We start from the raw sequence: 26,610 nt of genomic DNA on the forward strand, positions 1-26,610 counted from the left end.
ACACTCTCACTCACTCATAATTTTCCACTTTCTGGATCCCTGATTTATCACCCCCTGGGGTGCGTTGGAAAGTGGTGTACCTACTTACCCAACTTATTGGCTCCTCATATTCTGAGAACTGCAAATTTCATTTTACTTGGGGATATTCATCTCCACCTTGATAATGTGCAAAATAATTTGAACACATCCTTCATTGAGGATTTGAGTGCACTTAATAAGGCACTCCTCAAATCTGCACCCACTCATGTGGCGGGGCATCTCTTGGACCCAATTTTTTCCAACATAAAGGATCTGATAATAGGCCTTCCTCTCCCACTCTGCTGGTCTGATCACCTTGCTCTGCCTTTCAAGCTTAAAGTTTACCCTCATCATTCTACACACACGGTCTAACTCCAAAGTGAATATTAGTAACTGGTCCAAACTTAACATCTCAGCACTCAATGAACAGTTGTTTAGAGCTCAGCCTACTGGACAACATCAGGTCGATCTGGACCAGGCTATGAACCATCACTAGCTCAACAAGGCTATTGATGTCACCTTGCTAATTACTGCCGAACGCGCTGCCAGAATTCACCCTCATGCTTCCTGGTTTACTGATGCACCTAAATTAGAAAACGCTGCAAAGCGTTAGAAAGACTCTGGAGGAAATCATATACAGGCAAGGCCAAGATTAAATATAGGGAGTCTTTCAAAGTCTACCACGCCTTTTTAAGTCTGCTCATGCTACATTTTACACCGAAAAAATGACTAACGCCCATAATTGCCCGCAGACACATTTTAAGGTGGTGAAAGAACTAGCAGATGCTAGTAATGTTTCCCGTTTTAGCCAGTGTGATGAGCTAGCTTCTTTCTTCACTCCAAAGGTTGAAAACACTCACAGTTGGCTAGAGACTCTTTGAAAATAGATTCCGACTTTGTCATGAACGTGCTGAATTACCTGTCATAGCAGACAAGATGCGGCATTAAATGAAGGAACTGGCCTCTTCTCGATTTCACATCCTTCTTAGCTGTCCTGAAATCCATTAAATCTGGATCCATGCTGGATCTTTTACCCCCCCAAATTATTTATACATCATAAGGCAACATAGGTGAAAGCAAAAAAACTATTTATTCATATAAATATACATATATTCATTTATTTACATATACAGGGAGTGCAGAATTATTAGGCAAATGTGTATTTTGACCACATCATCCTCTTTATGCATGTTGTCTTACTCCAAGCTGTATAGGCTCGAAAGCCTACTACCAATTAAGCATATTAGGTGATGTGCATCTCTGTAATGAGAAGGAGTGTGGTCTAATGACATCAACACCCTATATCAGGTGTGCATAATTATTAGGCAACTTCCTTTCCTTTGGCAAAATGGGTCAAAAGAAGGACTTGACAGGCTCAGAAAAGTAAAAAATAGTGAGATATCTTGCAGAGGGATGCAGCACTCTTAAAATTGCAAAGCTTCTGAAGCGTGATCATCGAACAATCAAGCGTTTCATTCAAAATAGTCAACAGGGTCGCAAGAAGCGTGTGGAAAAACCAAGGCGCAAAATAACTGCCCATGAACTGAGAAAAGTCAAGCGTGCAGCTGCCACGATGCCACTTGCCACCAGTTTGGCCATATTTCAGAGCTGCAACATCACTGGAGTGCCCAAAAGCACAAGGTGTGCAATACTCAGAGACATGGCCAAGGTAAGAAAGGCTGAAAGACGACCACCACTGAACAAGACACACAAGCTGAAACGTCAAGACTGGGCCAATAAATATCTCAAGACTGATTTTTCTAAGGTTTTATGGACTGATGAAATGAGAGTGAGTCTTGATGGGCCAGATGGATGGGCCCGTGGCTGGATTGGTAAAGGGCAGAGAGCTCCAGTCCGACTCAGACGCCAGCAAGGTGGAGGTGGAGTACTGGTTTGGGCTGGTATCATCAAAGATGAGCTTGTGGGGCCTTTTCGGGTTGAGGATGGAGTCAAGCTCAACTCCCAGTCTTACTGCCAGTTCCTGGAAGACACCTTCTTCAAGCAGTGGTACAGGAAGAAGTCTGCATCCTTCAAGAAAAACATGATTTTCATGCAGGACAATGCTCCATCACACGCGTCCAAGTACTCCACAGCGTGGCTGGCAAGAAAGGGTATAAAAGAAGGAAATCTAATGACATGGCCTCCTTGTTCACCTGATCTGAACCCCATTGAGAACCTGTGGTCCATCATCAAATGTGAGATTTACAAGGAGGGAAAATATTACACCTCTCTGAACAGTGTCTGGGAGGCTGTGGTTGCTGCTGCACGCAATGTTGATGGTGAACAGATCAAAACACTGACAGAATCCATGGATGGCAGGCTTTTGAGTGTCCTTGCAAAGAAAGGTGGCTATATTGGTCACTGATTTGTTTTTGTTTTGTTTTTGAATGTCAGAAATGTATATTTGTGAATGTTGAGATGTTATATTGGTTTCACTGGTAATGATAAATAATTGAAATGGGTATATATTTTTTTTTGTTAAGTTGCCTAATAATTATGCACAGTGATAGTCACCTGCACACACAGATATCCCCCTAACATAGCTAAAACTAAAAACAAACTAAAAACTACTTCCAAAAATATTCAGTTTTGATATTAATTAGTTTTTTGGGTTCATTGAGAACATGGTTGTTGTTCAATAATAAAATTAATCCTCAAAAATACAACTTGCCTAATAATTCTGCACTCCCTGTACATAAATATCAATTTAATATATTCATCCTATATGGACAGCCCATCTACTAAAACAACACACGGAAGGACAGATAGTGTGAGGAAAAAGTGCTTGTGATCGATAAAAAGAATAATAATACATATTCCAGTGAATCAAAAACCTATATAAAAAAAACATTGTATGTAATGATTATCTTCTACCCAGCCAGGTCGGGTTTTTGGGTTACCCTCTGTGGTTCATAAGGATCTTTTACCCCCTGCAAGCTCTGGTTATTGGAGAGGCCTTGTCTAACTATGTTATTGTGTTACAGACTGTATGTTTCAGGTCTTTTTGGCTGATGCAAAATCTAAGCCACAAGCCCTGACTTGGAGTTCAAGGCTCCATCTTGAGCCCACTGCTATTTAACATCTATGTCCGCCCTTTGGCAGACACAGAGAGTTGCAGGCCCACCCTCTTCTCATACGCTGATGACCCCTCGTCCTCTTCTCATACACCAATGACACACAGATAAATTATTCCCCTGTCATCGGATCAGAACACGGACCCATTGACCTTGAACCTGTGTTTGAGTACTATCTCTGGATGGATGAATAAAAACTCTCTCAAGCTCAATGGGGATAAAACAGAGGTCATGGATCTGGGCAAGAAGGCCTTTCTCTGGGGCCCTAGACATTGCCCAGAATTTCTAGGGACCCTGCACACCGCGCCCCCAAAGGTGAAAAACCTGGGCTTTCTTGTTGATGATAAGCGGTCTATGAACCGGCAGGTGACTAAAGTCCCTGCCACCTGCTTTACCGTTCTTAGATGGCTAAAAAAGATCATCTGGTTAATTACTCCTGCAGCCCAGAGAACCGTACTCTAAGCTCTGATTATATCTAGACTGGATTACTAAAAACATGCTCTACTTAGGTGCTAATAAGTCAACGGTTCACTGTTTACAGATAATCCAAAACGCTGCCGCCAGGAAGCTCTTTCGTTTACTCAGATCGGCCTCAGTATCTCATCTGTTACAGGAACTACACTGGCTCAGGATCATGAAGCAAACTGCGTCCAAGGCACTTAACTACATGTCCAAGCCCACACAGGGCAGAGGAAAATGTTACTTTCAGAAATTGGTGAGACCCTATCGGCCCATACGCTCTTAAAAGATCCTCAAACTAAACTGCTTGAAGCTCCGAGATTTCGTCTAACTCATATGAAAGGAAGTCCTTTTTTGTACCTAGGACCCAACTTCCGGAAGCTCTAAGGAACTGTAATTCATTACTGACATTTCGCAAAAGCCTGAAGACCTGGTTATTCTAAATAACTATCTACCTGCACCCAGCATGCACCGGGAAACACTTCTGGGGAGCTGTGCGCATTAGGACACTAAAAATAACAACAACAAACTACACACTGGACGTGTGTGTCTAACTGCTTTTCTCTGTTCCCTGTTATTGCATGTTACCTTCTAATATACATAAAGTAAATAAAATAGTGTTATTTTTCTTTGCCTGTTTTCCATTTATTTTTTCATAAATTGTGTTATCCGTGATTGGTTTTGTTTATCCAATGTAACTGTTTTGTGTATTTCCTTTAGTACGTTGAAACACATGATTGCATTTCATTCTAATGGTTTGATTCAATCTGACATGTGTCATAGATGCCTAAATATCTGCACTAAGTATACTCTGGTTTGTGAATCACCTCCTTGTTGGCCACTGACTTCAGTTGATTCTGTTATCCAAGCTTGCAAGAGGCTATGGGTTGGCCTTCCTTTCTAGCATGTGCTATTGAGAGATCCACACCTTCTCTGAGAAAAACTTCATGTTCATGCCTACTGCTTGGCAATAATGTTTGCTTTTCAGAAACAAACCCCCAAACATCCTGATGCGAAGGGACTTTTCCTCACATGGGGGCCACTGCTTGTTATTCCTGCCTAGGACGGCAATTACAGTCCTGGGATTCACAATTATATATTGAGAGGACAATTCCAAGCAGGGCAGACTCACCAATTCATTTACAGACAGCAACTGTGATGTTTTACTGCTTTATAGGAGATGGTCCTGCTTACCGCCGAGGCACCAGGGCTGAGTTTCTGGATTCTAGGACTTTAGAAGTCAAGCTGCTATGTTCACTGATGCCAATAACAATTATAGTCTAGAAGACACCAGAGGAAAGTATGGCTGAGCTGGAAAACAACATCTGCCATGACTCAAATGTTCAAACCTGCCCCACACTGAAGAAGGCTGCAATGAGAATGAAGCTTTCATGCTTGGGTCATGGCAACTCACCCAGCTCTGAAACCAGCCCTCTGGGCTGCAGACCGTCAGATAATGCCCGCCCGGTAGAATGGTAGACCATGCATCCTTCGCGCAGATTTGATTTTTTATTCTTCTACTCCTAATCCCCCAAATACCTGATGGTCACAAGATATTTCAGCCCCAACTGACATCCCTTCACGGGCATCAGTCAACCTACCGTAGTCTTGAGCATCTGACTGTGCTGGTACTTCTGTCATACATTGGACAAGGTCACGATCTTACTTTCATGCTCATTCAGCCTTGTCATCCCTTTGCTGTAGATCTTTCATGGCCTGATCAAGTTTTAGATCTGGTGGTGCCCAGTACGACAATCATCTTGACCTCCTCCTTGGATTCTCTCACCACCACCAGGCAAAAGTGTCTCTCATCTCTCCCTCTCTCAAAAACATCTCATTTTTTTGAAAAACACTGGTAAAGGCTGGCTTTACTAATAAGGATGTATACCCACCCAAACGAACCCATTTTAGCAACATTAGGAATAGATAACAAAAGACTGGGGGGAAAAACATAACGTCCCAACCTATTTTATGCAGCTTGCCTGCAGCTCTTTGATGATTGTAACAGTCACTGTTCTATATGAGGGATATCTTATGAACTGAAGTAACAAAAGAATCTGTGTGACAAGAGCAGTAATCCAATCAGTTGCCCACATAAAATACAGATCTGCACGGTACACGTTCTTTGCAGCAGGCATATTCACCCTCTGCACTACTTTATAGAGAGTCAGACTTGCCACTAGACAAAGCTTCAATCTCTCTCCAGCAGCAGCGTTGATCATAAAAGTTACCTTAACATTTTTATTGCTATCTGAAAGCTGGAAGCACAAGGAACTCTGCAGCAGGTATTTTTAAACTAAGTTATTGCTGTGGTCAGCGCCCAGTGCGGCTGCACCAGTCGCGCTGCCCTAAAGCTGGCCCTGCGGTGACGGTAGCCTTGCTTGGCTCCCCCACCATAGCAGTGTTCAGTGTGGTAGTGTAAGAGGTGGCTGTTCTCTGCCCAGAGGCCCACAACCCTTCACTTGTGGCATCTCCAATGGTACCAATACTTGTCTTTCACTGGACCCTTTCGCGCACTCCTATCAAGCACAACCCTGGGACGGTGCGCGTCCGGCCCTCAAATGCTGCTCCTCCGTGTGAGCTGGAGTTTGTGCGTCTCTCTCTTTAACGAGGACGCTGCAGGAGCCGCTGTTCAAGATCACAGGCTCAGGGACAAGCTTGCCCTTTCAAAGGGAGACGAAACCAACATCACTGCTTTAATTACTGTCACCCACTGAAGGGAAAACTTGCACCAAGTCAGATGTAGGAGAAATGGGACCGTTTGTGGCCACTTAAAAATGACAATTACATAAGCTTGCAGTTAATTGGGCTTTGGTGCAGAAGTGGGAGCGCTGGTGCTCCGTGAGGATAACAAACAGCCTGTCCGGGTCTTGTCCTGAGAGGGAAGAGGTGGGTGTAGGAATTGAAAAAATGCCTGTCGAGTCAAACAGTGAATTATTAATGCTGAAGACTCCTGGAGCCTTGACAAGCAGTCACATAGCAGGTATTCATACTTTTTATATCACCAGAAAACTTTAATCAGCAGTGAGCTGACCGGCCTGGCCGCTGTCCTGTTTGAGATATGCGCTTACGACACACTGCCGCCCTTTGGTAGGATGTACCTGGTTACAAGCTGAAGAACAGCGACACATGGAGCACGATAACGTTCACAAATAGCAATTTGCTACACTTGAGGCGACAAAAGGCATTTCGGTGTATGGATTGCACCAGACGTAGGAGTCTGGACGTGATAAAATCCTTGGCTCCTGATATATTTATATAGATCTATCTATCTATCTATATATACCAATATCTATGTAGCTATATCAATATCTATATATATATATATATATATCTTTATCTACATATATACCTACCCACTGGAAAAACAAAGGTTAGAGGGACACTATAGTTAGGTGAAAATGTCAGTTAAAACTTGAAATGTAAAACAAAAAAAACACTGAAATTCATCTGCCCCCCGTTATACTTTACTGAACTAACTAGAACTTGTGCTCCCACCATGTCCACTGATGTCACTGAACATGTCAGAAGTGATGCAATCTGAGGCCATACACTATAGTGGAGGCACAAGTTCTAGTTAGCTTAGTAATCTAGAACTGGTGAATGCCAGTGTTTTTTGTTTAGATAAAATGTTACACTTTAACTAACATTTTCACCTATAACATCAATTTAACCTTTGTTTTTTTTCAGCGAACTTGTACCTTTTTTTTGTTTAAAAACTTGGATGTTATTACCATAACTAACTATACCATCACCGTAACCTTTGTTTTCTTCAGTGAATTCCTAGGGCTTCTTTAATGTAAATTAAGCTCTTTTTACCATACCCAAGCTCCAGAGGCCCTTCAAAGCCCCATCGAGCAAGGCCTCCATAAAATCCCGCCCTTCCATCCCCTAAACAAGCTCAGGGGTCAGGTTATACCCAAAATGCCACTTTATTTCCGATTTCAAAAACCATTTAAGGACCTGGGATCATGTCCCGGAGTCCTGTGATGGCCACTGCAACATTTCTTCTCATGTTGGGATCAGCTATTCAGAAGGCTCTGTCTCAAAAAGCACCTTCAGCCAACCAAAAGCTTCAACACAGTCCAAATATCTATACATTTTGAACTTTAATGAAGTTCCTTCACATACTGAATACAGACAATAAATATTGGTGCACTCAAATGAATGATATAAGCCATTCAGTCAAGTGAATTTACCAATACAGTATCCGAAAATTACAGACGGACATCCGTGTGAGGTCAGTCCTGAAAACCCCCAGCTTGCTCCTCATAGGCTGGTCGAAGCAGAAAGGAAGCAGCACATGACAGCAACGCCAAAACAACAAGGCAGGCATGAAATAAGCAAGAGAAAGTGTGTAAACAGTACATATATAAAAACGAAATAACTCTAATGTAGGGGAGTCAGGAGTTATTAGTGAACTTGTGATGTTTTTTTAATCTTAAGGCAATCTTAGGGAGTAAAATCAAAATCAAAGCTAACAATATGAACAAGTATATTTGTATTGTAAGCGCAACAGACACTGGAGGTATCCTGGCCCTGGTGAAGCTGATAAGAAAGGAAGAGAACACGAACAAGAACCTTCTCAAAAGGAGTTTACATCAGATGCAAAGAAGAATTAATACTCTGAGCGAACAGATCATGCTTCAGTTTTCAGTCAAATGCTGTGTGATCTGAAAGTGGACGGCGAGTCCAGGCTTTAGAAGCTAAAACAGAGACCGGTAAGCCTCCGAATCAAGCTCACTTGGCGTGGAGTGCTAGTTATAACCTGAGATGCAGAAGGATGAGAGCTGGATGGGAGGCATCTGGTTCCTTCAAGCCTGAGCCGCAGGAACCCTGATGCAATATAAGGCTCGATGGACCAGACACAACAACTTAAACCAAGTTCCTTGCTCTGCTGCCACTCAAGGTAGTTTAAACTAAGCATCAAAAACATGTGGAATTCAGGCAGATGAAACGCCAGTCTCATGGCCATGTCCTGAAGCGATAGCAATCTAGAAAGGAACTGTGCTGGAAGGGCAGAATGAGCTTTGAACAGGCACAACCAGCTTAAACCTTGTTATTCTTGAGGAATAACCATTACACTTTTGCTCAAATGCTTCAGTTTATTGAGGCATGCTGATACCGAATAATGTACTTGTGCTTCGAGCAGAAGCTCCTTGTCCCACGGGAACCCAAGACTCCACCAAAGCCCCGGTGTATTGTATCCCACAGGCAGCATTGCACAGGCAGCGAGGCCCAGCAGCTGCGCCCGAGTCTGCCAGTGTTCGGTTTTAGCATGTGTCTGCTCGTCTAAGATTTGATAACTAGGAGGTATGTGTAAAGACTGAAACGGAATCCGGCAAGTAAGTAAACTTGTTTAAATGTATTTGTTGTTAAGAAACCACCCTGAAGACATACAATCTGGAAGCTCCTTCTCCGCAGCTTCCTTCAAACGCCCCGTTTTTTTCCGACCGTTTTTCCGCTCTCGGAACGTTCCGATACCGAAATTAGCAATGAACACAAAATAAATGCGAGAAATGAATGCATGGCGATGAGTTTTAAAACTGGTTAATGCCTCCTTTACAGATCATTGAAACACAAACCGACATCACAGGAAAGGATTCGGTTTCATCTTGGATTGGGAATGTCATGCCGAAATCTCTGAACTGACCACCATCTTGTAAAAACCTAATTCATCAGGATGAACCACGCCAGGATGCCCGGCCGCACGGCGGGGACTGTGTCCTGCAACACGCTGCCTGCCTGCGCGCTGCCACTAAAGGTTTGCAGCCCTGGTAAGATCTTGATGTGTTTGTAACAATACAGCAGTTTAATTGCAAAAAAATAAAAATTAGGTTTATGGAAGGGCACATACAACTGGGATATGTTTGGCAAGCTAAACTGGGCAGGGGCCAAAATACTACAAAGTCCAAATAATATCAAATTACAAAACATAGGGATCTATGACAAAAGATATTAGTTTCCAAAAATACTAAATATGGATTTATCTACATCTATGTGCTAATGAAGAAAGTGTCACTGAGTGTTGAAAGAGGGATATGGAACTCAGAGACCAAATTAGTCAAGATGCTCAGATGCATTTGGAGAAGTGGTTTATAACTTGGGTCACTGTCGCTCTTGTGAATTAAAGATATTAGGGTGAATTACATATTTCTCGCTGATAGCATGGCAATAGATTACTCTTCCAGTTTCAGATTTCCTATCACGCATTTACACCTGCCATGAGCCAGGATAAGATAATTGCAGTATATGAGTGGTCTGCAATCTATTCGATTGACAGACCGTTTCTTTTAACCCCAATATATATATATATATATTTTTAAAGAGAGACTCGCGCAACACAAGCATTAGACGATGGTAGACTAGCCACACGTTGCACACCCCACTAACCCAACACCCCCTCCCACGGTCTGAGCAGGCCTGTGAGACTAGCCCAGTGGAGGTCTCCCTCTGGTTCCGACTGGGTTGTGCTGTATTTGCGCTACATAAACGGCTGCCCAGAGATACATTTCGCCCAGACAGGAAAAAAGCAGAACACGGATGGAGCACGTGATTCGTTGGAAACACCCAACATGGCGCCCACAGCCTCACGAGCTGAAGTCTTTTTGTGAACGCTCCAAGGATATTTATTACCCTGATTCTGACCTATCCCTATAGAAGCAACTGCCATGAAATGTGCTTTACTTCACTCTAAATGTCTGAAAGAAGTTTTTCCTTTATGTGTTCAAAAGGAGTTCATGTAGCTTAGCCCAGGGCTGGGTTGGGTACGTGGCCCTTCATAATATGGTCCCTAAGGCCTAACCGAGCTCCTCATTTCCTAATCCCAGTCGCTGAAACAAACTTACTGGCTTCAATTAACAAGCCATGTGAGTGACGTACAAAACAATTCACTGATCTGATAGCCAATGTCTTCCAGAAAAGGTCCACCAACAAAGGCCCATTTGGAGAGCTCATGTTTACAATTAGCCGAGCCCTGGAAGGCACTGCCCATTTTAGGCCTGAAATACTCTGCTAACTGCACCATGCCGTGGTCTCATTATACCTGCCCATGATGAATCATCTTCAAAATCAGCGTAAGTGCGAGGTATGCTGCCACAGAGCACTGTACGAATGAAAACACCAGCACAATCCAGGCAGCAGCAGTGCAAGCTTCCCTCTCAGACAGTAACAGAACAAGTGCCATCCTACGTGAGCGACAAGGACCTGACTGCTTTCATGCTATCCTCATATATTCTAGGTATGGCTGGACTGTCACAGTGGCTAGCTCTTAACAGTTCCATTATCAGATGGGCAAAGTGGCCCACCTCCTTTGTCTTTCAGTGTAGCTGAGGATGCTCAATTGTGGGGTGACTTCTCTTACGTCTTCCTACCAAGCTTGGGACCAGTCTGCGTCCTGGCAGGGTGAGTGGCCGAAAGGCAAACAACCCCTGCACCATGAACTTTATCCCTCTCCCAGTATCAATGCTCTGAATTCAGACCCCTGTTGAGACCGAGATGGGAAAGGTGATTCTAGTCTTCTAACCATCAACCCCCTACACTAGCTTCTACAGCGCACGCATGCAGATTTGTCTAATTACAACAGGCTCCCCCACAGTGTCTGTAAGCAAGGGGAAGAGAAGGGCTGGACATGATAGGCTGCCCGCTAAGCAAATCACGAAGTAGTAAATACAACAGAGCGCCAATGTCTCTAGGTTTCTGCCTTTCATTTGGTGCTGAAGCAGAGGAGAGAAAAGCCTACCCACCTCTTCCCCAACAGGTACCTATGATTCCCTGCAGGGGTCCTAGAAAGCGGTCTGATGCCACAAAACCACAGAACCCAACTAATCTTGTGGGTGTGGCTTCAGATGGCAAAGGATGTGAGACACCTACCCAGAGTTTGATGGTGACAAATGGAAATGTGGGCTCCCACGGGGGTGTTGCTCTTCCACTGTCCTGCAAATAGTGAGCCATCCTAGCAAATGCTAAGAACAGCAGAGCTTACAACAAAGCTCCAGTTAACTTCAGCCAGCCCCCTGGACACAGGATAAAATGCATAAAATAGGAATCGCGCACCATGTTCAAATCAGTACCAACTAAACAATGGATGTATTTTTTAGCTAAGGCAAAAACTGTAAATCATAATGTTAGGTATGGCTTCAGATCACGCTGCTGCACAGAGACTACCATCTTACACATCACAGATGATCCCCTCATGACTACAGAATAAGATTACCCGCCTCCTCTAATTGCTGGACCTCTCCATCTGCTTCCAACACAGTTGACCATCCCACCCTCATACACATTAACCAGTAGCGAATGTGAATCACTGGCTATGTCCTTCAAGAGTTCTCCTCATACCTCTCCAACCAAAACCCCGTTTGTTCACATGGGCACCTCCAGCTCACACAAGAACCCTATCACATGTGGAGTCCCCGAGAGTTCTATACAATATTCTGTCACCTTCAACCTTTACATGGAGCCGCTTGATGCCCTACATACAGATAACAGCGTCACGACTCACCAATATGCTGATGGTACACAACTCTACTTAAGTCTCTTCTGCTTCAGACATCCAGCGCCTCAAACACTGCTTGCACATCATCGAGACCTGGATGTCCAGTGGCTACCTGAAGATCTGCCCAACCAAGACAGCATTCCTGCTATTTGCCAAGAAAAATAAACAAGATGTAGTTCAAATCTTGCTTAATGAGATGAGCCTTGACAGCTTTGAACACAAACTCTCACTGAACGCTAAATCACTTGGATTCACCCTGGACCTCAAGGAACCCATTGCCAAAAAAGAACGACCTGGTACTAGCTCTCTCTTTTAAAGAAAGACAAACCATTTGTAATAGACAGCTACTTCAGACCTTTTGTTCAAGCAATTGTACTCTCTCATCTGGATGGTGGTAATACCCTACTACATGGCCTCCCAGCCTCCACAATGGCCCCCCTTAGGAGCACCCACGTTTCATCCACAGCCTGAAGAAATATGATCACATCACCACCACCCTGATGATGGAACTCCACTGGCTCCTCTTGTCAACCTGCACCATCTTCCAAACCAGCTGTATCAATTACAAAGATATCCCAACCAGCACTTCAGTTGATCTTGCATACAAGCTCACCACTTCTGGTAGTTCTCTGCACATGGGTAACCAGGGCACCATCAGACTGCAGATTAAAAAGCATAACAAAAATACAAGGCAGCAGGCCTCTTCCATCTGTGCACCTAGGATCTCGAACAACCTAGTGTTCACCAAGACTGCCCCAGCGCTGCTCCAATTGAGAAAAGAATTGAAGACTCACCTCTTTAAAGAACACATGCATCACCTCTGCCTAACTCAGCTCCCACTCATATCACTCAGTGAATTTAAGCTTGCTTTTGACCATTTGCAGTGCTCTGCTGCCTTTTTGCAACGTCCAAGCTACAGAAATACTCTATAGATACATACACACACACAGTGGAAACGAAACAAGAAAGTTTTGATTTAATTGGCATTTGGTCACTAGGGGAAGCACTGCAGCGGCCAAACCAAAGCAAGAGAATGGAGGGTGATGGTTTTCCCATCCACCTACCTTCTCACTCCTCTCTCGGGTCTGCAGACCAAAGAGTGGTTGAAGAATGCTTTCCTGCACCAACGCTGACGGGGGATGTCATGCTCTCAGACCATGCCTTCAGCTGGGCATGGGGAAGGAGCAGCATAGGGTGATGTGGGAGGTTGGTACAATGTTGGGTATTTTTTCTTTTTGACACTGTATTGGTGCTTTCGAGGGTAGCAGGGCTCTGAGTGATGGGTTATTAAATACTGGGGTGGGGGAGGCAAGGTGTTATTAGGGTAGTGCAGGACACTGACTAGGGCGGTGGGGGTTACAAGATAGGAGGTTAATGCTGTTATTAAAGCACAGTATGTGAGGGGCTGATGGAGGTGAGTCATGGCTTCCCCTTTACTCATATTCACATCAGCAGCTAATCCACAGTGACAAGTGTTCAGGGGAAGAAAACTGGGTGAAGCAAAGATGAAAATGGTAAATGTGCAGCTTTCAATAATGGGTCTGGCTTCAAGCTCGAGACTGCAAGCAGCATCACTGGATGTCAAATGGAACCCACTGGTGGAAAACAACCCTAATATTGGCAGCTACCCGCTTATACCTGTGCACGGTGTTACTTCTCTTGAGCTTCAGTTTTTAATACCTCTGAAAAAGGTCACCCCTAGTAAGGAACCATCACAGCCAAAAATAAAAACATGGGAACTATTTTTACCCACCATAGAAACAAATCTTGAAATGGTATGTGAACGTCAGGATTGGCGGATAAACGTGCACTGGGATACATACACTATTGTCAGAAAAGTTGCAGTTTTGCTGTATTGAATAGAGATTCCTGGCCTGAAAGAACAAAACCGAAGATTGGTGTAAATCTGCGGTAATACTGGGAACTCACTTGCAGGACACCTTGGTTCGGTCTACCACCATGAGCCACTGCTGCTGATTGGTGGAAACCTCGATGTAGTAGCTGTAGCTTCGGTCATCACAGTCCCACAACAACAACCTGTAGAGAGGAGAGAAAATCAAAAAGAAGCCAGTGTGTAAGGGACCCCTCAAGAATCAGCCACTTGTAATCTGCGCCCACATCAGATGCTGCTGAAACTCTCCCACACGCGGCTGCCGAGCTCAGACATGCAACCTTCCAAGAACTGCCCAACACCTTCTCTCTTATTACCAAGACCCAAGAAACTTGTTGTTGCAGAGGAAGTGTTTATTGAAAGATGTCATCATCTGCAACATGCATTTCAGAACTAATGAGTTTCTTCCAAGACGTCTGTCGCCTGGACAAGCTGAGGCTGGTCCTCAGACCTCATGATGAGACCGAGGATGCAGTTTCAAGCCGCCCTTCTTGATGAACAGAAACCTCCTCCACGAGGTCACTGGTGTGTATTTTAAAGATGACATCCTCCTCTCTGTAGACATCTGACAGTATCGGAGGCTGCCATGTCCCCCATGCTTATCTTTACACAGGCATCATTCCCACTGCCAGGCATGGCATTCTCTCATCAGATTCAGAATCCCACCTGCCCTGGGTTCCATGGAAGAAGCCGCCTTGAAATCTACTTAGCAAAAAGGTGCATCGTGTTTTAACCTAAGGGAGGGGGTTGTTTATGGCCACAACATCTCTGCATTTTTACTAATTTTAGAGAGAACAAACCCAGAGATTCACACTAAAATGAAGAAAGTTACGTATATTGATGAATTAGAGGTCAAGCCTGGAAATATGAAGATACTGTGGCTACTGTACTACCAGTGGGGAAAGGTGATGCTCTCATTGGGACATGAATACTTGGATAACCACTTGTATGACTTGCTGATTCCATTCCATGTATGAGTCGAGGCATCCCTGTGCTGTCCTCCGTCCGTGTATGACGCTTATGAGAGGAGCACAGCGAACGGAGTCCACTGTTCCCGGGGGCCCCAACGTGATCAGCGATGAGGAGTTTAATGTAGAAAGTGAGAGAAACAGGCATAAGCATGCAAACTCTTGCTATTGGTGATCGAGCAACTAGGAGGAGAGTATGCATTTCATTTCATAGCTGCAAATCATGGACAGTATTTAAGACACCGTTTCATAACTGTCATGGATGCTTCGTATATTCTGTTGACATTAGAGCCTTGACAAAGCGGTACTGATGCTGCGAAACAGGGGTCATCTGTTGCTGTGGAGATTACAACTGAGAGGATTTCAGTAATCCAGAGGGGCCCCTATGTCATATGTGGCAGCTTCTCTGGGAATGGGTGCACCTAAGCCAGGAATCAAGTAGGTCATAGATTTTTGGCATCTTCTTAACTTGGCGCATTTAGGGAAACATATAAACACCCTTCCTGCAAACAGCACTGGTTTTTCCATATTCCATGATGATAGAAGATTTTAATATTTGTTTAAATATGAATCCAAGGGAAAGGTATATTCTCACCCGACAGAATGACAGTCTACAGCGTAACACTTGTGAGATAAACTCCAGTGGGCTCGATGGGTATTCCCAAATGCCTGGTATATGTAAACAAGATGTTTGTAGGTTTCCCTGAGTGCAGAAGTACATTGCCTGAACTCCGTAAAACAAATGTGTACAGTAGGTCACATTAGCATGGTTGCCTTTGGGCCTTATGGTTCTTTCCATATAGACAGCCACATAAGGGATATCATTGGGGAAAGAATCAATGCAGAATGTGCAACTACCCAGAGCAGAAATATTAACACAGATCTTCAGAAATGTGTAAAGGGAAAGAATGGGGGTTCTTATGGCAGGGACTGCTAACACGTGGTCATGCTGATGGTGAGACCAATGGATTTCCTTTGAAGACCACTTTCAGCCATGGTTGACACCTGTATATACCCGTGAGGAAAGGACGACCCTGAATGAGGATCTGTAAACAGGGGTGTGGTTTTCCTATTGCGCGACGGCCAGGACATAGCGCTTGGAGTCAAGGACTTCAAGTTTGATGTTTACTTTGTACTTTTCATAAGGCCCAACCCTCTGCAGCATAAACCAATTGGCTGCCAGTTCACAGTAGCACATTTACCCATATGTGAAACAGCAGACTGAGGTGGAGGTAAGATTTGTATTCAGTGTTCATGCTGTTAGAACTCGCTACCAGAATGCTCTGTGATTAAGTGAAAATGCTCGCAGAAGCCTGAAAGCAAGACAAGATTGACGATTCTTGGATTTGATAATGAAATGTAAACACAAAATAGCAACTAGAAGAAAAATGTTTTGCCAAGCTGTGCAATTTTGAGTAACATTTCTCTGAGGCATCCTTTAGTAAAATGTGTTTGATACATGATACCATTAAAAAATATATATTAATAGTAGAAAATTAGTGTAAAACCAGTTTGGCAAGGTTATAGGAAACAGGGAAATAAACAAGCAGTGGTAAAGACAATTGTTTGGGCGGTGGGTACCAGCTTTTTGCTTTTGTCAATGTGTGTTTTATTTTTACACAGTTTTTGTAAAATGCTATTGTTGTTAGAGCTGCCAGGGCAACACCAATGTGAAAAAAGCATTGGCTATAAGCAAAAATATTTTTGGTCTAAAAATGCACATATTGCTGCAGTAGAGCCTGGAAGTGAAGGAAATGACTGTGTACTGATATGGATACATATACAAAGTTAATAAAAACAAAAGGCCTTGGCTTATGCCAGATGTAATTATGTCCCAAAATATTAAAGAAAGCCACAAAAGTGCACCCATGGTATATGCCTTCGCATTCGTGCAGATTTATGACTTTCATGAATTCACAAATATTTACTGAAGTAGGCATAGAAACTGTACTCCTTTGTGAACTGCATTTGTGCGGGAAGAAATATACGTGTAAGTCTGCTCAGGCAAGAATCTGCCGAGCGTTCGCAAGTTCACTTTCCTTACAAACCCTTTTTCCCCCCAATGCTGCATAAAGTTTTACTTCTGTCCTTGCCAGGAGTACATCTCTATCATGCCACATTGTGGGAAGCAATTACATTTGTAAAAGCCCTTAAACATGCAGGTTTGCAGAGACTCGAGGATATTCTATATCCCTGGAAGTACTACGTCTCGCTACTTCCAGCTTCAATATGTAGAGGTGGTAAAACCAGCCGACTGCTAGAACACAAATCCTGCTATAATACGAGTTCTGGCATCATCAAAGAGGCTATTGTTAGAGCCGTGATTCAGTGTGAATGCTGCCATCATCTGTCACCTTACTGCATAGCCCCAAAGGGACAGTGGATTTTTTGCAGGACAAGTAGATTTATGAGGCATCCCATCTCATGGAAGCAGAAAATTTAGAAAATTCCACACCCTTGTGCAAACATCTCATTAATGGGATTAGAAGAAACAATATGTATCAAAACCACACTAGGCGTGGCTCAGGTTCTCTGGACATATGCGTAGCTACAATAACATGCACAAGGTTAAGTGTAAGAATAGTCAGCACAACAGACAAAAAAAATCCAGGGTGCTGATTACAATTGCTAAATATATACTAACAAAGTCGGAATAATACATCTGTTCGAGCCCCTAGGTGGAAAACCGAAACATTGGGGCAATGCAATCTGAATATAAAATAGGCAGAGAAGGATAACCCAAGTATTCATGAGACTGAGCATCCAGGAGGGTCTTAGTGCACAGCATAGATTCATCTGCTCACACAAGCTTCTGTAAAGTTACACCTCAAGAGCCTGGAGTGAAATAACCCAGTGGACTGGCACATGTCTGATGCCAGGAAGCACAGGCAGAGATCAGGGCACCGAAATATTGGCGCACATGAGTCAATGCGCTAAACTGAAGCCCAGATGTTTTTAAGGCTCCATTGCCTTCCTCACTCGCTCCTCAGGAAGAAGGTTCCTTAATATGTCTTAACTTTGAGCATCTAAATTAAACCGTATGATCAGCAATATCTTCCTTATTCTAAAACTATTCTGGTGGTATGTAAGAGTTACATTTGTATGTATGTGTGCACAACCATATTTTTACAAAGCAGGACAAACAGAGCATTGTGAACATTCTCCGTTTTTAAGAGGGTAGATGCTCTCTGTCCCTCGGAACTCACAAACTTGTCTACTTTTCTGAGATGGAATAATTCTTCTGGTGCTTCTGAGAACGTTTCCTTGGACACCTGAATGGTTTGGTACCACCTAGCCGGGCCGTCTTCCATCAAACACGCCCACACATGTAGGTGTGTGATAATAATAGCTCTTTTAAAATTTGTCAGTTAATGTTGTAGTTTTTTCCTCAGTAAGAGATTTTAAGAAATAGAAGCTGCCACTATCAACAGATATACTGCTATTCAACTGATCAGCCTCGGAGGAAGGAAATTAGGATTGGGATTGTGAAACTCAAAGGTGTGACCGGCAGTCTATGCACATTACAGCAGACAGTGCTGAGCTGGTTGAGCTGTCTTGGGAGTACAACAAACCCAACTCCCCAACACTCAGTTAAAGTTCTACGATGAGTGCTGAGGAGTGAGGAGCTGTCAGATATGGACTGTGATCCATGGCTCTTTCCCAGCCTGCTGCTCCAGGACACGTACCAAGAAGCCCTGCCGAGAGCTGGCAATGGGTCGGCACCGCTTCTGCAGCACGCCGAGCTCTCGCCTCCAATTCTGTAGAATTGATTTGCACTTTGATGCTCCCAAACACTCCGGCAGGCCGGCTCCCACTGATCAGCACGGCTTCACTTTACAGCAGCTAATTGCTCTCCTCGGCCGGACCGCTCAAATATTCAATAGCAAAATGCAATCTGAACCTTCTCCTGCGCAGGAGCGCCTGGAGGCGAAACCAGCGGATTGTGCTGCCCCTTCTTTAAAATAATTGCCATCTCATCAGTCTGCGAACAAAGCTCCTAAATGGTGCCACTCTAATTGGAAGGCTTGCATTATGCATGCCATGACAAAGTGGGTTGCGCTCAATTAGACTGTTATCCCCAGCTTCCTCGCACGGGGGATTATTTCAGTACCAGAGCGCATCGCTTCACCCCTTAAAAATATACAACAAAAATAGGCTTTTATGAAGCACTGCCTGGCTGAGGAGCCTGGATCACCAGAGACCTCCGCTGGACGCAAGGAGGAATTCAAAGCCAGTCTGGGGCTACCAATGAAACGATGCGAAGAGGTGATCTTAAGAAACATTTAAGGGGAGAGAGACAGAGACCGGGAGAGAGACAGAGACAGAGACAGACAGAGACAGAGACAGAGAGAGAGTGTGTAGTTATAGTTAGGACCATGTTGTCACAGAAAAAAGCGTTTTATGACTTGCCTATATCTTTGGCACAGTTTGACGAATCTTCACAACATTTTTTTTTTTTTTAAAGTGGCCTGGTGATTCTTGTTGCGCACGGGAAGTTTCGGGGTGATCTGATGAGCAGGGGCCGAGAAAAGGGGTGGGCTCAAGAAACATTATGTTTTCCATGTGAATTCCCATAGGACCTGTCAACACGTCTACAGCTCAAACCACTGGACGGAATTACACCAAATTTGCCGGTACACAGATTATGCTTTTTGTTATTTGGTGTAAATCCGTTTAGTAGTTTAGGAGATATTTAAGGGCAAATTCATTTTTCTATCTCTGGCCATGATTAATCGCTGCTAAATTCCCAAATTTGCTGGAATACACGTGCAAAAAGAAGTGCTGCAATTGGCTGACCGCAACCTGATTAGAAAGTTGCAACCACCATTTAATTTCACAGGACACGGTCCACGGGGTGAAAATTTTAATTGAAAGTGGCATAAGGGGTCAGCGTAAAGGTACTCTGACCACAGCGGGGGTGATTTAGGTGTGGTTTAGGGGCAAATTATAGGTTTATTATAATTTTGCATCACTGCTCATGATATTCGTGAAAATGTTTACATTTTTGCAATTTATTTGCAGTATATTCATGATTATGGAAAAATGTGAAGAAAAATAACAGACTCATTCATACACTAATTCATTCACTCATACATGCACTCAGAGGGTCATGTGCCCACTCACACACGCCCCTCAGACAATCATGCACCTACTAAGACCCCCTGATAGACTCACACACCCACTTTCAGACCCACTCAGACATTCATGCATCCACTCCAACATCCACTGACAGAGACAGGCCCTGTGGACAACCTGCACTGCACACGGCCAAAGGCCATGCGTGGTGCTGGGCTTGGTGGTTAGAAGGGCTTGGCCCGTGTGCGTCGGAAGTTGGAATAACGTATAGTAATTAAAATTACTATAGATTAAAAAAACATGGAAATTGAATGAAAAAAAACAAAGGTTACAGGGACGTTATAGTGAGGTTCTGAATTTACTCGTAGAAAACCATAGAAATTCAGCAGTTACAGCTAAGAGTTCTTTAAAGTGACTGTAACTCGCGCCCTAAGGTAACTATAACTCGCGCCTTCTCAGGAGATTTTAATATTTCATTAGGCAGGATGTGCTACCAGGGAAAACTTTCTTGAATCGTCAGTATTAACTATTTGTTGCATCACTGCTGAAATAGGACACTGTGCATGGTTTCTATTTGCACATTCTTGTTTTTTTCTCATGATACTTCATATACATCTAAGTGACACACTGATGTAAATGTCAAGTGTATTCTTCATTTTCTGATTAAAGCTCAATTTAAATTGGGGGTCAGACCAACCTAACTGATTCTGGCATACAGCTATACTGGACTTGATGCTAATTCCCTGCAGAGAAAATGTTTTGTTATTGCACATTTTGTCTATTTTTTGTACTAAAACATTTTCGGCAGATATGCAATTAGAGAATTTGCCTGCTGTGCTCCTGTAACGTGAGCATTTTTGCCTTTGTGATATTGCAAATTCGCCTCTAGAGCTGAACGTTAAACCTACTGGATTCACTGGCTCATCATGCCCCCTCCTTATCATACCAAGGAAGGTGTCCTTACATTTTGGTGTGGATGCACATATTAAACTATTCTGCCATTATATACGTATGTTGACTGGCAGCCATCCTTGATTAAGACAGAAGTGCTCACTGCCAGAAGATACTCTTCGAACCGCAGGTTTACACAAATGCAGGTATTGTTTATTTTCCAGAAGTCTAACCTGTGTATTGCTAACTTTGGCTTAGCGTTCACCCTTCTCTGATAACTGTTAGAGAACACTGGACAGAATACCCCAAAAAAGGAGCTCAAACAAGATAATCCCCAAATCTTTCTTTGTTATAATCTGTGTTAGTAAAAGTCACGCCAAGAGGAAAAAACCCAGCAACTAGTGGTCTACTGCCATTGCTGACCTTTGTCTTATCATGAAGTCACGTTGCAGGACAAGAAAATTAGTTACTTAGCTGTAACTGTGGTTACCCAGTATTAGTATCTTTCATAGATTCACATGCTTGAGTCATCCTTTTCGTCACAGTGAGAGTCCCACAGTACCTTTAATAAAGCAGTAGGTGAACTACTATAGGCCATAATGGCAATGGAAAGTCACTGCCTTAGCGCATTATGTCCTTTTTAAAAAAGAACCAAACTTGAAGTACAGCCAGTCAGGCGACAGCATCCTCTAGAATACTCCCAGCAGAGGTGGGGCGCCCTCCGATTTGCTAGTATGAGTGTGAAATAATTACTCATATGTCTGAGGGGAGCCTGTAAGGGGAGGAGGGCGAATCACATGTGGATCTATTAAAGATACCAATACTGGAGAACCACAGTTACAGGTAACTAGTTTTCTTCTCCAATATTGGATCTTTCAGAGAATCAGAATAACAAGCAACACTGAAAATAATAATCTTAATAATAACAATAATAATAATAATAATAATATCTATCATGATAAATGTGTCATTGTAGCACACATTTAGTGGATGGTGGGGGAAAAAATGATAGAGGTTCACCTTAATGAAACAGATGTGTTAGCACTGCTTGTATAACTGCTGTATCAGCCTTTTGCGTCTCATTCGGACAATAAGGCTTCATAAACGTGTCTACTGGGCTACGTTGCTGCACAGCAGATATGCTGGATAGGTATCCCAGCAAAAAGAGCTGTAGGTGTCAAAACAGCCCTAGTGGAAAGGGTTTAACTTTGTCCTGTCACAGCTTCCCAGCTTGCAAGTGGCAAAATTGTATAGTTAGTCCAATCCATCTAGCAATGGACTGTTTGGAGACAGGAAAACATTTCCTGACACCACCATATGCTATAAACAGTTTATCTGCTTTCCGGATGTCATGGGTCCTGTTTAAGTAAAATTTCAGGCATCTTTTGACTTCCAGAGAATGTAGAGATTTTTCTGCAACTATTTGTGGATTTGGAAAAAGAATTCACAAGACCACAGGTTCATTCAGATGGCAGTCTGATGGAAGGATAAATTTAGGATTAGTTCGAAGTATAAAGCTGCTTGATGTAAATTGAAGAAAAGGTTCTTTGATGAATGGCACTTTCTCTCATGGTGGATGTGAGAGCCACTAAAAGCGATATTTTCCAAGTAAGGTAGTTTATTTCTGCTTTGTGAATGGGCTCAAATAGTGGTTTCATGAGCTGCCTCAATTCTACATTGAGGTACCACAATGGTGGAGGCTTTCGTACCAGAGGGAAACTCTACAGAGGCCTTTGAGGAATTGTTTCACAATGTGACTAGACCATAAAGAAGATGCATCTTTGGAAAGTCTGAACCTGGAAATTGCCGCCAGGTGCACTCTTACGAATGAATGAGATAATCTACATTTAGCCAGGTGAAGCAGATATGGGACTATGTGTTCCGGTGGTGATGTGAGGGTGGATTTTTGAATGTATACACCACAGGCAGAAACAGTTCCACTTACACTTGTAAGGTTTTGTTGGTTGTATCTGCTCTCGCTTTGACAAGTATTTCTCTACGCTCTATTGGAATGTCTAATTTGGAGAATTCATTGAATTCAGAAGTGAGGCCGATAAGTGTAGAGATGTCGGGTCCGGATGTCTGACCTGCCTTGGTTCGTGGTCAGTAAAGCTGGTGTCTGTTTGAGTTGGACGTGTGGTTGTTCTGATACAAGGAACAGTTCCTGGGAACCAGAATTGTCTGGGCCGTCCGGGGGCTGTGAGAAGGAGGCTTTTTTTTTTTGCCTTCACTTTGTTGAGAACTCTGAAGATCAACAGGATCAAGGGAAAAGCGTAAGCATAAATTCCTAACCATCTAATTGAAAACGCATTCCCCCACGATTCTTTTTGAGGATGTCAGCTTTCATAGAATAGGAATTTTTTGTTCTCCTTATTGGCCAACAGATCTAACTTCGCCCTGCCCCATCTTAGGAAGAGTCAGTCGAGAACTTGTTGGTCGTAATACGGAATGCTTGTTCTGCTTAGTGAGTATGCTAGGAGGTTGGACACTCCCAGAACATGTTCTGCTTTGAGAGAAATTTGATTTTGTAGAGCCCAATTCCAAATGCGCTGTGCCTGATGAGACAGTGCTAGTGTTCCTCACTGTTTGTTGAGATATAACATACTGGTGGTATTATCTGTTTGAGGACTGCTGATTTCTGTATCTTGGGTAAAAAAAAAAAAAGCTTTGAGTGCAGCTCTAGTCGATTTATGTGACGCTTCATTTCTCTTGGACCCCACTTGCCACTGATTTGCAAATCACGAAGGTGGGCACCCCAACTGTCCAGGAAAGCGTCTGTCGTTATGATGAAGTTTGGGATTTGTCGCAGATACGAGAGCCCCTTTGATAGATTTGACTGTACTGTCCACCAAGACACGGCTGTTTTCATCTTTGATGTTATCGGAATGCTATCCTCGAAGGAGCTGTGCGCTTGGAGCTACTGTTTGTCACCTTCTTCTTGAGGTGGACATATCTGTAGATGGCAATTTTGGATAAGAGGAATGCAGATAGAAATCGTTTCCATGAATGACTTGTAGGTCAAAAGAAATGCACTTTCTTATAGAGAGCTTGTAAGCTGTCTCTCCTGGGAAGAAAATGCTTTGTTTTGTATCGTATCCAGAACCAACCCCAAGAACATCAACTTTGTTGTGGGGTGGAAATGAAATTTCTGATAGTTGATCGTGGAGCCCAGGTTTTCGACAGTGAGCGGCAGATGGACGTGTCCGTTGCTGCTTGTTGGTGTGCTGAAGCCTTTATAAGCCAATTGTCCAAGTATGGAAAATCTTGGATTCCTAGCTGTCTTAGATGAGCCGCAACTCGGACCAGCATTTTGGTAAATATTCTGGGGGCTGATTTTAGTCCAAATGGCAGGAGCTTTAATTGCAGATGGCTAACTGGAAGCGAAGAAATGTGCGATGGTTAATGATGTATTGGAATATGGAAATGTGAGTCTTGGAGGTCCAGCGATGTCATTCAAGAGGTGTAATATATCTTAAAGTGCTACCAAATGGAATGTTTGGTTCTTTAGGTCGGTGTTTAATGTTCGCAAAACTAGAATGGGACGAAAACTCTCCAATGGTTTCCATACTAGCAAGAAACAGCAGTAGAACCCCAGACCCTTCTGAAGTGGTGGAACAACGTTTAATGCTTATTTTTTCTTTTTTTTTTTGCATGCTGGATACCTCCTTGAGGAGTTCTATTAACCGTGGGGGGTGACGGATGGTCTGACGTAGGGGTATTTGGAGGTTTCTGGAAGAATTCCAGGGTGTGCCCTCTGGATATCATATCTAGAACTCAGTTGCCCGATGTTATTGTGAACCGCTGATGGAAGTGGTTTGCAATGCAGCCTCCAATTCTGGTTATGGGAGAGGGGAGGGTAGTCGGTGCAATCGTGTGGTCATCGCTTTCTATTTGCATCTCTGGTGCGGGTAGAACGTTTTCCTCTTGTGGAGTATTTGTACGCTGCTGGCTGTGGTAGCCTGTACTATTGTCGTTGCACGTATGGGGGGTGATAGGATGTCTGACCTGATTTAAATTGCTGCCTGTAGGGTTGATAGCCACCTCAAAATGAGTAAAATCCTCTCCCTCTAACTCTTCGTGCCAGGAGAGTTTGCTGTATATGTGTCCACCTTGGTGGACATTAAGGCCTCATCCACATGTTTACTAAAGAGAAATTCCCAATGAATGACATATACAATATTTAGCTTTGTATCACTGGTCGGAAAGAGGTAGACTTTAACCATCCCTGCCTACGGAGAACTTCCGCCCCTGCAAGTTTTCTGAAGCCCATTGTTGAGATATCTTTGGCACAGCAATTATTTCTGCCACAATCCGTTTCTCTTCCTGGAGTATCTTTCTAGCCTCCAATTTGGCTTCTTCAGGACTATGTATGTGGAGATATCAGACCACATTTGGCGGCTGTAGCGGCCCAATATGGCCAGAGAATTTGCTGCCTTAACAGTCATGGCTGCCATAGTCGAACATTTTTTACCAATGTTGTCGAGTCGACATCCATCTCTAGCGGGGAAAGGAAATTGGTGTGGAGGGATTCTTTGAGCGACGTTGCGCCGCTTCTGACACCACGGAGTCTAGTTTAAGGTGTCCGATGACACAAGTTGGGAAATCTTCTGGAGCTTTATATTTTTCTACAAATGTGGAATCTGTGCGGATACTGTAGCTGGAGTTTTCATGGCTTTAAGTCCCTCCTGCCATCTGAAGTCTATAATCGGGATAGCTCTCACCGATTTCTTAGCTGTCTCTTTAAAGACGTAAAGAAAACAGTTTATTTCTTTAGTAAGGAGTGGTAATTCAAAACGCTTTGCAGCTCTCTCCATTAAATTGTGGAACCCGCCTATGGCTTCTGGCTGAGAATCCACTGGCGACGCTACCAGTGGGGATAGGGTGGATCCCCCTCATTAAATAATCGGCCCACTCATTAGCTTGTGAGGTGATATCATGTATCTCTCACTCCTACCTGTCGTCATCTGTAGAGTGAGGATCATCTTGTGGAGGTTGGGCTAAGGGAGGAGATAGTAGAGTGAGGATCATCTTGTGGAGGTTGGGCTAAGGGAGGAGATAGTAGAGTGAGGATCATCTTGTGGAGGTTGGGCTAAGGGAGGAGATACCTTTGGTACAGGGGCAGCTGCCATGTCCATAACACCTAATTGTACAGATGTAGAGGTTTGAAGTAGTCTTACCGGCCTAGGTGTTTAAGTCATAGGCGCTGCAAGAGTGGAGGGTGGAAAGCTACAATAATAATCCTAAGCATATTTTCAAAGTTTCTCATAAAAGACACTGGTACTGGGACAGAGGAATCTTGTTCAATACATTGGGGATGAAAAGGCTCTGCATGCTCCCTCGCAAAGTAATATTCATCCGGATACTGATCCTTGTTATCTAAATCTTGGCATTTAACTTGAAGCGGAGATGAACTGCTGGCCACTCCAAAAGGACCCTTGTCCTCAGAATCCCCATCGTCCTCCTCATCTAAGAGGTGTGCAGAAGGGTATGCTAATACCTTACTTGGAGAGGTATGGATTGGTAATATTTTTGATATAGACTTTCCCTTTAGTGGAATCAAAGATAATGAAGGAAACCTGATCTTTTCCAATTTTCTTTCTTCTGCAGATGGTTTCTTCGTCGATTTTAAAGACATCGTTAACGGCATCGTCAACGGTAGTGTCGTCGACAGTATCATCAGTGATGCCGTCAACGTTGTTGTTGTTGCCGGTGTCACCTTCAACAAATACATCATCA

General features: G+C 43.5%; 1 protein-coding gene across 2 annotated transcripts in view; it reads right to left on the minus strand.

Moving 5' to 3' along the window:
• The window catches only part of BTBD9 (BTB domain containing 9), a 523,844-nt gene that overhangs the window by 141,319 nt on the left and 355,915 nt on the right, over nucleotides 1-26,610 (minus strand). For both annotated transcript variants that reach the window (XM_069236325.1, XM_069236324.1), the window contains one exon: nucleotides 13,978-14,085. In XM_069236325.1, coding sequence (XP_069092426.1) covers nucleotides 13,978-14,085 — 108 coding nt within the window. The remainder of the gene's footprint in view (nucleotides 1-13,977; nucleotides 14,086-26,610) is intronic.

This window comes from Pleurodeles waltl, chromosome 5 (assembly GCF_031143425.1).
Source record: "Pleurodeles waltl isolate 20211129_DDA chromosome 5, aPleWal1.hap1.20221129, whole genome shotgun sequence".
Lineage (NCBI taxonomy): Eukaryota > Metazoa > Chordata > Amphibia > Caudata > Salamandridae > Pleurodeles > Pleurodeles waltl.